General features: G+C 41.0%; 1 protein-coding gene across 4 annotated transcripts in view; it reads right to left on the reverse strand.

The window, feature by feature from the left end:
* Positions 1 to 1,228: 1,228 nt before the first annotated feature.
* Positions 1,229 to 12,071, reverse strand: part of LOC122553665 (putative pre-mRNA-splicing factor ATP-dependent RNA helicase DHX32) — a 129,435-nt gene continuing 118,592 nt past the window's right edge. For all 4 annotated transcript variants that reach the window (XM_043697856.2, XM_087991720.1, XM_087991717.1 and 1 more), the window contains 3 exons: positions 11,164 to 11,354; positions 9,855 to 10,045; positions 1,229 to 7,666 (listed from right to left, as the gene is read on the reverse strand). In XM_043697856.2, coding sequence (XP_043553791.2) covers positions 7,477 to 7,666; positions 9,855 to 10,045; positions 11,164 to 11,354 — 572 coding nt within the window. In that variant the 3' untranslated portion in view covers positions 1,229 to 7,476. The remainder of the gene's footprint in view (positions 7,667 to 9,854; positions 10,046 to 11,163; positions 11,355 to 12,071) is intronic.

The raw sequence follows: 12,071 nt of genomic DNA on the forward strand, positions 1-12,071 counted from the left end.
AACAGCTCAGTACATTAGAAAGAACAACAGTATGACTTTAGCATGTCAATTCACCTAACCTGCATATCTTTGGATTGTGGAAGGAAACTGAACCTCCCAGAGGAAATATTCAAGGAAATTAGAAAAAAGAGAAAGATATAAAAGTTTTAGCAAGTAAAATCAAGAAAATGAAATTGTTTTTGTCAGTAAACCTTGGGGGAATTACTACAGAAAGAGTAGGATAGATTTGACACCAAAGAGATAATGTGTTTGGAGCATACTATGTGGGCATTTCTCTTAATATTTTGAGTTAGCTTCATGAGATGGGGACAGTGCAGATACTGTATTTGAGTGCAAAATGTTCAAATGTAATATGATAGCAGATAGCATTATTTAAACTGAATAACATCATCAGGTCTATGTGAAAGTTGTCCAGGCTCTAAAGAGCCTATGGATAAAATAGTGGAGGCTTTGACCATCATTTCCCAATCCTCTTTGGCTGCAAGAGCAGTGCGAGACCCCTACTAATCATAGAAACACATTGTGGAAGCAGGCCCTTCGGCCCAACAAGACCCTCTGAAGTGTAATCCACCCTGAGCCATTCCCCAAACCTATTACTCTACATTTACCCCTAACTAAGGCACCTAAACCTACACATCCCTGCACACTCTGGGCACTTTAGCATATCAATTCACCTAACCTGCATATCATTGGATTGTGGAAGGAAACTGGACCACCCAGAGGAAACCCGCACAGACATGGGGAAAAAGTGCAAACTCCACACTGGCAGCTGCCGAAGGCTGGAATGTAACCCAGGTCCCTGGCAATGTGAGGCAGCAGTGCTAACCACTGAGCCACCGTGGTGTCCTAAATGTTGTGTTGTTTAAAAATGGAGGATAACATGGAAATGTACAGACCAGTCATCCTAAAGTTGGTACATGTGGACTGGTCAGTGCACAATAATTGTAGAGGAGGCAAGTCCCTATGTAATTCCTGTAGCAATATATTGAGAGCTATGAGGACTCGGCTTGACCAACCACCATCTTCTTTTGTATTAATGGCAACTCCAAATGCTGCAATACATTCTCCTTCAACTTTGGATAGACTCAATGCCCTTATTAATTCACATGGGGATACAGCTATGCCAATGGTATCCCAGAAGTCTGTATTTATTGGTGTGAGCCTGTAGTACAGTAAGGGGCATATAGGGATCAATTTATGGAAGTGAGCAAACGCTAATGAACCACTATCAGTGACACAAACAAATTTATTATAATGATATTACAGCATAATATTCATTCTGTAAACAAAGTACAATAAAGCAAGACTTTGCAGTCATTAAAATTGACATTGGCAATGCATTAATTTTAAATATTATCCAACATTCAGGAAAGTACAATAATTTCATAGCTGATTAAATTATACAGCAAGTATCTTGCTCAATACACAGACAGTTTCTAAAATTTGTGCTTGCAAAACCAGTATTCGAGAAAAAGGGAAAGAAAGCACATCAGAAATAAATATAGCAGCAACACTTATTCGACAAGCTCTGAAATCAATTGTAGCACAGCACCTTGCCTACTATCTGTGCAGTTGGCACTGGTATAGAAATAAATTACAAAGGTAAGGATAAAGCCCCAAAACCTGAAACTACACAAAGAAACAAACAAAATGATTACAGTATCCTTTCAAAATAAATTACAAAGATTTCATTGGGTAAAGAACTGGAGCTCTACACAATCTCCAGGTTATTCTGGCTATTGTACAGTATTAGTTTTAAGCACAAATGAACCTTGCTGTCTGAAACCCACTCTGATAAACACTAACAAATTGTTGAAATAATTTGCTATTGCCCTGTAAATTATTAGGTTCCTGCAGGGAGCACCAAAAAAGTTTTAACAAACAATATCCATACACATAGAGCTCCCTTAGTTTATGAGAAGATTCCTAGCAGCATCTGAAGCACAGTAGCTGACATTGCAGAGAAACAAGGCTCAATATAAATCTGTCTATGCATTTATTGCTGCAGCTCTTGTAGTGTTATAGAATCATCTAAAAGATGAAGAACATTCTTGGTAAAGAGAATCATGACATTTACATCAGCATGCAGAAGAAATGAATGATTTGACTAAAAAATGTGCAAGTTTTCCCCGACCAGAGGATTTTAAAAAAGTGCATTCTAACCTAAACTTTAAAGTGAAACCCAGCTTTGAAATGCACCCTAAAGTTTCCCTTCCCCAAGTCACTTTCTAAAATGATAAATTCTGTTAATCAGAAAAGCTGCCTGAATTAGCACTTCGCAGTTTGCAACAGCACTTAGTTGTCTAGTTCCCCTCTAGTCCTTGTGTTTACACACCACTGGTTTAACAGTGAACTTTGGTTTTGTCACACTCACCAGCCCTGATACAAAGCTAAAATTCAACACAAATTCGCAACTTTATTAAATCTGGCAAAAATACAACTTCCCAGTAAGCTGGATTCAGAGGTTCTGGAGTAATACACTGGGGGGATTCAATGGAAACTCCACCAGTTTTAGCGCAGCCATTCAGCCTGTTAGTTCATTGTAAATCTTTTTTTCTTCAAGAAATCATTACGAAAATCTTCAATGAACTCAAAAAAAATTACAATACTTCTAAATCCAATTTAGAATACTCTAATTCTACAAGTTCAGAACACATTTTCTTAAGCTCCTAATCATACCAATTATACATGTTGTGCAGAGTTTGTTAAAATTCAGAGTCCAGAATGTGGTGCTGGAAAAGCACAGCAGGTCAGGTAGCATCTGAGGAGCAGGAAAATCAGGATGAAGGACTCCGGCCCGAAATGCTGATTTTCCTGCAACACACTTAACTCTGGTCTCCAGTATCTGCAGTCCTCACTGTCTCCTTTTGTAAAAATTGACTGGAATGATGGCTGGGTCAGCATTTAATGCCCATTCCTAGTTGCCTTTGAGAAGGTGGTGGTGAGCTATCATCTTGAACTGCTGCAGTCCGTGTGTTGTAAGTAGACCCACAATGCACTGGAGAGAATTCCAGGATTTTTCAATTTTACGCTAACACCTGTGCTGTGATTGAGGTAAACTAGTTAAACTCACTATAGTGAGCTCATTAAAATCATGAAACAAAATCATAATTATTTAAGCATGCCAAGATAGAACAACAGAGCTGATCATTACTACTAAGAGTTGAATATGCTACTTTTTAAAAAAGTGATTTTTGTTTTTTGTGATCCAGTTTTCTCTCTTTTCTCTCAAGAGATTGCCGCTGTCTGCTGGGTATGGATTCTATATGAACAGACTTCCAACATTGCAGCAAATCAGCCAGTCCTCTGTTGATCCTGGACAGCCTCTGATGGAGCGCCAGGCAAGAAGCTCAGTTCTTTATTTATTGATACTATCTATATTGCAGGCAATATCCATTGTCCTGACATAGATTGCAGGATAACCAGAGTCTGAACTCCAGTTAATAACTTCCTTGTTAATCTTGAGAACTTGGGCTGCAAGTTCATAACTTGCCTGAAAGCAGCCATCTCCATACAGCCCACAGAACCCAGCACTTTCTGTTCTGTATGATAACTAGACAGTACGTGTATCCAAAGAGGATTCGTCAATCGACTATCAATAACTTACTGCATCTTAAGGGAGTGCCTACTTGAAACTGAAAGGTAATGAGTATTTCGGGTTTATTTAAAAATCCTAATTCAGCTGCGATAAGAATTAAAAGGAACTTCACGTCCAAACTTTCACAGATGAACATACAAAAGGAGGAAGTTTAAAAAAAACGTAATCACACTTGCAATTTAGTGAATGAATCTAAAAATGTGAAACGCACAAAACATGTTAGCAACTACTGGTTGGATTCCAGAATTCTCAGTTTTGTTTTTAAAATTTCAGTCGAGGGCTTTTAGGTTAGGGAAAAAAAAAATCCCACACACAAAAATATCAATGCACCCCAAACATCATTCCATATCCAACATGCAATTAAATCAATTAAAAAAAATCATGTGAAAGACAAACTCGACAGAAAGAAAGATGCTGGGAAACTGCAACCGTTTAAGTCCTATTCACAGAATACACTTCCAGAAAAATGTATAGTTCTGTAGGGACAGTGTGCCTTGTAATCAATCTAGCAGTATGCTCTTGTCCTTCGAGCAAAAAAACGGTGCCTTTATATTCTATGTTTCGATTTATTTTTGTTTTAAGATGGCATCTTGTTTTAAGATGGTGATACTGTACAACATTTTTAACTGCATTTTGTAACAAAATGTGACAATAAATAAATCAAATCAAATCTGCAATTCCAAGCACATCTGTTATTTGAAAGTCCTTGAGCTCAGAGAGTGGAATAAGTATCAAGTGGGCTGAAATTGTGACATTCTCACATTGTTCCAAAGCTGAGCTCTGTCTGAATATTGTACCTGCAATGATTTTCAGAAGCTGGAGAATTAAGTCATAGAAGAGCTGAAAATGTGTTGCTGGAAAAGCGCAGCAGGTCAGGCAGCATCCAAGGAGTAGGAGAATCGACGTTTCGGGCATGAGCCGTTCTTCAGGAATGAGGAAAGTGTGCCTCATAAAAGGTAGGGAGGAGGGACTTGGGGGAGGGGCGTTGGAAATGCGATAGGTGGAAAGAGGTTAAGGTGAGGGTGATAGGCCGGAGTGGTCAGGAAAAAGATTGCAGTTAGGAAGGTGGTGCTGAGTTCGAGGGTTGGGACTGAGACAAGGTGGGGGGAGGGGAAATGAGGAAACTGGAGAAATCTGAGTTTATCCCTCGTGGTTGGAGGGTTCCTAGGCGGAAGATGAGGTGCTCTTCCTCCAGCCGTCATGTTGTTATGGTCTGGCGATGGAGGAGTCCAAGGACCTGCATGTCCTTGGTGGAGTGGGAGGGGGAGTTGAAGTGTTGAGCCACGGGGTGGTTGGGTTGGTTGATCCGGGTGTCCCAGAGGTGTTCTCTGAAACATTCTGCAAGTAGGCGGCCTGTCTCCCCAATATAGAGGAGGCCACATCGGGGGCAGCGGACGCAGTAAATGATGTGTATGGAGGTGCAGGTGAATTTGTGGCAGATATGGAAGGATCCCCTGGGGCCTTGGCAGGAAGTAAGGGGGGGGGAGAGAGGTGTGGGCACAAGTTTTGCGTTTCTTGCGGTTGCAGGGGAAGGTGCTGGGAGTTGGGTTGGTGAGGGGTGTGGACCTGACGAGAGACTCACGGAGGGAGTGGTCTTTTCGGAACACTGATAGGGGAGGGGAGGGAAATATATCCCTGGTGGTGGGGTCTGTTTGGAGGTGGCGGAAATGACGGCGGATGATACGATGTATATGGAGGTTGGTGGGGTAGTAAGTGAGGACCAGTGGGGTTCTGTCCTGGTGGCGATTGGAGGGGCGGGGCTCAAGAGCGGAGGAACAGGAAGTGGAAGAGATGCGGTGGAGAGCATCGTCGATCACATCTGGGGGGAAATTGCGGTCTTTGAAGAAGGAGACCATCTGGGTTGTTCGGTATTGGAACTGGTCCTCCTGGGAGCAGATGCGGCGGAGACGAAGGAATTGGGAATATGGGATGGCGTTTTTACAGGGGACTGGGTGGGAGGAGGCGTAGTCTAGGTAGCTGTGGGAGTCACTCGGTTTATAGTAAATGTCCGCGTTGATTCGGTCGCCCGAGATAGAAATGGAGAGGTCTAGGAAGGGGAGGAAGGAGTCTGAGATGGACCAGGTAAATTTGAGATCGGGGTGGAAGGTGTTAGTAAAGTGGATGAACTGTTCAACCTCCTCGTGGGAGCACGATGCAGCGCCGATACAGTCATCGATGTAGCGGAGGAAAAGGTGGGAGCATCGATGTAGCTCATTCCTGAAGAAGGTCTCATGCCCGAAACGTCGATTCTCCTGCTCCTTGGATGCTGCCTGACCTGCTGAGCTTTATCAGCAACACATTTTCAGCTCTGATCTCCTTTTCTCCTAATTAAGTCATAGAATCCTAGAATCACAGAATCCCTACATTAAGGAAAAGGAGGCCATTCAGCCTACAGTCCACACCGTTCCTCCAAACACTATCCCACCCAGACCCATCTCCATAACCCTATATTCTCCTGGCTAATCCACCTAACTTACACACCCTTGTCACTATGGACAATTTCGCATGGCCAATCCACCTAACTTTTGTCAGGATGCACCACAACTGGTCCCATCTTGCTCAGCATTTCAGTGAGCTTAGTGTTTGAAAAGTGCGACTGCGACAGTGAGAGCAACATTCAATTTTTATAAAAGCAGCATGGGAAAAGTTATATTCCAGTCATGTAATATAATTCATCATTAACTATAGGATCAATGCGGAGCCTGAGTTTTTAAAAAGACAAATAGTGCGTCACACTATAGACACTACTGTATTGTGGTTTCATTTTTGTCCAAGTTTTATGCGACTCTTGTACAAAATGCCAGGGGTCAGCCTTTCTGATAAGAGTTTTGAAACATGATAACAAACAGACACACGCGCACACAGAATGGGGTAATGGAATATTATCGCACAGAAAAAAAGCCATTCAGAAAATCAAACTTGATTTTTTTTCACATCATCACCCACCTATCCTTATTTGCTTAATTCCCATAATCTTGAAATAATAATCTTTGCATATACTCTTTTAAATGAATTTATGGAGTCTTTTTAAAAACAAACTCACATTTGGCTCTGTTTTACCTTTCTCATTTTAAAGCAATTTTACCTTTCTGTGCTCACAGCAAGATGAAAGTTTTGAGAAGTGGAATAGTTTCCCATTGTTAGCATCTCACGCTGGAGCAGAGTGAAGTACAGCATTGTGAGCTGTACAGAAACGTGGCCTCTACACTACCCCAAGTATTTACCTCAGTACCTATCTCAGTTTAGTACCTGCTCCGACACAGTATTTTGCACCTACACAGCTCCACAGCAGCCACCATGAAGCGATCCCAATATATTATTGTTAATTGCGTTACAATCTCACAGTGAAATTGCCAACTTCGATTCACCTTATGTGCATTACATGTAGTTTCTTTACTTGCATGTGAGTGGAGTTCCAGAAGGGGAAATGACTACATACGAACTCACTGCATCACCCATCAGTTTCTATTTTGAAGGACAATGAATAAAGAGAAGTCACTGGAGTCCCAGATATTGAGTGCACTTCAATGATTTTATCCAGCTGAGGGGACAGCCATTCAGCCCACTGCCTTTGCTCCTTGCAGGAGCTATTTAACTAGTTTCATTTCCCTGCTCATACCCCACATTTGTTTCCTTTTCAAGTACAAATTAATTTACTTTACAAGTTACTGTTGAATCTGCTTCTACCACACTTTCAGGCAGCGCATTCCAGATTATAATTCACAGAAAAAAAAATTCTCCCAGTTTTCTCCTCTGCCTGTTCTGGAGAAGGAAGTGATTTTATTCAAATGCTGATCAGGTTCCCATGTCATTTGCGAATAAATTCAACAACCAGCCATCGGTCACTTGCCCCCAGGTGCTGCTGTCTTCCTTTCCCCTCACTGAAGCAAGCAGAGCTCCTCACTTTCAATCTCTTCTGCATCTTCATCTTCGTTTAAGGTATTGCCTGCCTCTTCGTTTGGCTGTGTTTCTCTGCCAGTCAGCTTCTCCCGAAGCTTCATGAGTAAGTCACGGCTCTCGCTGACTGGTAGGTTGCTAAGGTAGTATTGTGGTGCAAACTCAATCAGCCTTGGGGAAAGAAAAAAAAAAAGCAAAAATATAACCAGCTCATGTCAGAATTCACAGCTTCAATTGAATTACTCTTTGGTAACCAGTGTTTCAGTCTGTATCATTTTTCCTGATTCAAAATAGGTTGCAATTATGTTGTTCTGAATTATGATTAGATTAGATTCCCTTCAATGTGGTGCATCTCTTCGGCCCAACAAGTCCACACTGACCCTCTGAAGAGTAACCTAGCCAGACTCAATTCCCTACATTTGCCCCTGACTGATGCACCTTACACTATGGGCAATTTAACATGGCCAATTCACCTGACCTGCACACCTTTTGGATTGTGGGAGGAGACCAGAGCGTCCACAGATACGGGGAGAACATGCAAAGTCCATACAGACAATCGCCTGAGGCTGGATGCGAACCTGGGTCTCTGGCACTGTGAGGCCGCAGTGCTAGCCACTGAGCCACTCTCTTCTTGCTTCTATAATTGAAAAACATTTAATGATACATCTGAGCCTCCTATCTCCCTGCTTTGTCTAACGCCATCAACACAAGTCTCAGTTCTGCTATCAGCCTGAAAAATGTTTTTTATTTGTGCTCTCTTCACTGCCACATATCCTTCAATTTAACCAAGCTCAGAACGAGTTAACCAAAGATCGGTGACAAGTTTCACATCTCCTGACAAAGGAGCAGCACTCTGAAAGCTTGTGATTTAAATAAACCTGTCAGATTATAACTTGGTGACAGGTGACTTCTGATTTTGTCCACCCCAGTCTAACACCAGCACCTCCACAGTACGACAAGTTTAATATTACTATATAGCTTTCCAATTCTAATCCTTTGGAAATTGATTCCAATATTTTGCTTTTTCTCCCCCCAAAAGAATGGCATCAACCTACATTGTTACTTTGAGGTTTGTCTATCTAGATCTCTGGTCCCGCTACCTAATTAAACTATGCGTCAAAGGAGTATGTTCTTCCTACCAAAATGCCCCACCTCACATCTTATCAATGAGTTGGCCATCTGTTTCTAAACTAGAAAATGTCAACTCTCCAACATAGGAACATAATGATTAAAAAAAAAATCAATTTAACCTTTCAAGAAACCATCATTACTATGTACTTTACAAATATATCTTGCATTCTATAACAATTAGAGCAAAAATAATTGCTCCAATATCATAGGCACTGATCTACTGCTTTGGATTTATATCTGGATATAATGTTTATTTGTCAACTTAACACTTAGATAAGACCAGGTGATTATAGATTCAAACTAAAACAAAATAGCAACGTTACAGTCTACGTCTGGAAACCATTCTTCATCAAATAATAATCTGGAAAGAACTGGGTACGGCAATTTAGCAAGTAACATTTAAGGTGAGGAGACAAAACACTTTCAGACAACAAACTACAAGGATAAAGCAACTTCAAGATTACAGCTACAGCAAACAGCCATCAGGACAGGTTCAGAAGGGGGAAGATCCTGCCTGACCAATGCCCTAACCTTTTTTCAGGAAGTGATACCCCAAGCGAATTCTGGAAAACCCTATGATGTAGCCTACCTACACTTGCAAAACCTCTGTCAGTGTCATACAAAAAAAATAGGACTGGGGGCTCAAGGTAAAACCTCTGAAGTTGCCGGAAATGAAACAGTTTGTACCAATGTTGAGAGTGTGGTGCTAAGATGTAGGAACACAGACCTGTCATTAGATTCTTCCCACTTCTAGCAATATTAACAACTTGAAATCAAAACTAAATCATGTACAAAAACAGCACACTAGATGGGAATACTATGATCAATTACGGAGTATTTTGTTTGGAACTGCCAAAACAGTCTGTGAAAATGGAGATCTCAACATGCCAGTTGAGAAGTGAAAGTAATCATGAAAACTCTACACAGTCAGCTCAAATAAGCAATCATTTTAAGTGAGTCACTGGCAGCAAGAATTAATTTAAATCTGGAGAATATCATCCATCCTCACAGCTTGTAGCGTTAACTGAATCCTTTAACAATGACAGGTTGCTGTAATACACTCCCAGGCTGTGTAGTGTTATCTGTGTGTTACTTCCCTTCTTCCTCATAAGAAAATACAAGTCAGATCTTGATAAAAAAAATAATGATTCCAGATATATATGAACTCAGTGAGAGCATGACGTGCTTGCAGTATCTGTCTCTTCCCAATTCCCTCACACATACTTACATTTCAGGGTGAATCTCTGAGACAACGCTAATGCAGTTGTCTTGGAAAATGGTAAAATCCTGATACAGAACCCAAGAGGGAGGTCGGGGCCGAGGCTTCCTGGTGAGGTAACATGATAAAGGATGTAGGTGAGCCACATGCTTATGATTGAGCATCAGGTAATTCCCAGAGCCATCCACATCTCTCGCTACCTAAAATCAGGGTTTGGTTTTCAGATGGAAAGGGAGTAAAAGGAGGAAAGGGCAGAGGGGACAAACAAATTTACCATAATTAATCAATCAATCAATCAGTTAAATCAATTAGTCAGAGGGAGGCGACACACACAGAACATTTCCCAAAAGATGAAATTGCTTTCATTTCTGTCTTTTTACCGTCTTGGTTAACAAACACACTTCACAATCCTACTTACCTTCCAATGCTCAGTGCATTGCAGCAATGGAGGCAGATTGAGGGCCTTAAGTGGGCAATAATTGGTCACTTCAGGCCCTCAATCTACTAAAAGGTGGGTACCTTATCCACCATCCTGAATTATAGTTACCAGGTAGGGGAGTGGGTGAGAAGGTGAGAAGCGAGTTCCCTTATATTGCCATGGTGCCATCCACATTCCCCCAAATGAGAACATGTTCAATGGAGGACCATAAAATCCAGGTCTTTTTGTAATTGACTTCAATCAGTTGAACCCAGAGAGGCAACAGGAATTGGGAAAGCAGCTGTTTAGGTTACAACTCTCAGGGACAGTCCGCCAGAAATAGATTTCTCTTGCTGACACTGGTCAGTTTTCTAAACAATTTCAGCACTTATGGTCCTTTATAAAAGAATAATTCAGTTTGTACCAAAGGTCAATCAATTTAAATTATAACAGCACCAACTAACAGACAGAGAGAAATATGCACACATTTCAATATTGAAAATATCTGTCATGCACTATAACTGAGTTTTCGCACCTTTACTTTAATCTGCAGCCGCAGTCTGACTAAATGGTTTTGATCAGAAATGCAGTATTTGACACAGGTAGCTGTGCCTTCCAACTATGGAGCAGAGCTTAGACTATTGATATGAGCAAACAAGGGCTAAAACGTTAGGTAAAACATTGGGGGCTTTGGTGTAGCACACATCTTGTGGAGGAAGGTCACCATAGCATAATCAAATGTTATACTGACAATGATGCACCAGATGACTGGTAGAGCTGATCTTTGCAAGAGAAGATTGACAGAATCTGACATCCAATATAGCTGAAGTCCATGAAAGATCTTTTAACTGAAGCCAGGTCTCAGAGGAGGAGCTGTGATGGCACAACATGATCACCCACCTTAAGGAAGTAGCCGGAGATCAGAGCTCTCTTTATGTTAAGCACGTTTCCCTCCATTCCGAAGTTGGATGGCGATATAGGTAATTCAATCCTTTGCATCATTTCCAGCAACTCATAGCGTATGACGTCAGCTAGCTTCAGAGCAGAGTAACTCAGATAATTCTTCAGACACCACGTTTCATCTTCATTATCTACAGGCAGATTTTACAGGGGTAATGCAATATCACAGCTCTCTCGCCCAATAAGTAAGTTAAAAAGCTCTGGACACAACATAGACAGCAAAGGGCAGGTGAGATAGATATTTGTTGATCACTTTTGATGATAATCACTTTTAGCCAGATGTTAAAAAAACAGGAAATATATAGCATGCTAATTAGCATTTCAAAGAGAAGTAGTAATTAAAAGTTCAGGTGTAGAGACCTCCAATAAATGTTGTACCTGAAAGGTTAACACATCTTTCTCAGATGCTGCTTGACTTATACATACTACCTTGTTGAGCTAGTTCTTCACCTCATGTTAGCTGGTGCACATCACCTTTGGTGGTGTATGCAAGGAGGTCTAAGCAGACCCCGGGAAGTTAACCATAATGATAATGAATCACTGGGAATAGGTATTGCTCATCTAATAGGTCTTCATGGTCAGTGGCTGCAGTTTTCTCAACAGAAGAAACAATGAAATATACAATTGACAATTAAGACAAATATTAATTTGCTTATTTATACTTCAAAATTAGACCATCAGTTATTGTCTGGGGGAGGTAAAATATTAGAGTGGGAAGCACTAAAGCATTAAGTTTAGTGTACAGTTCACATTTCTTACTATTTTCCAGACAGACTAATAGCAGAGAGGTCGGTTACAATGGTGCGTAAACATGTGGAATAATAATTCTGGAAAATAGTACACTTTCT

This window comes from Chiloscyllium plagiosum, unplaced genomic scaffold, assembly GCF_037043375.1.
Source record: "Chiloscyllium plagiosum isolate Xiang-an unplaced genomic scaffold, Cpla_swu_hap1 HiC_scaffold_1, whole genome shotgun sequence".
Classification (NCBI taxonomy): Eukaryota; Metazoa; Chordata; class Chondrichthyes; order Orectolobiformes; family Hemiscylliidae; genus Chiloscyllium; species Chiloscyllium plagiosum.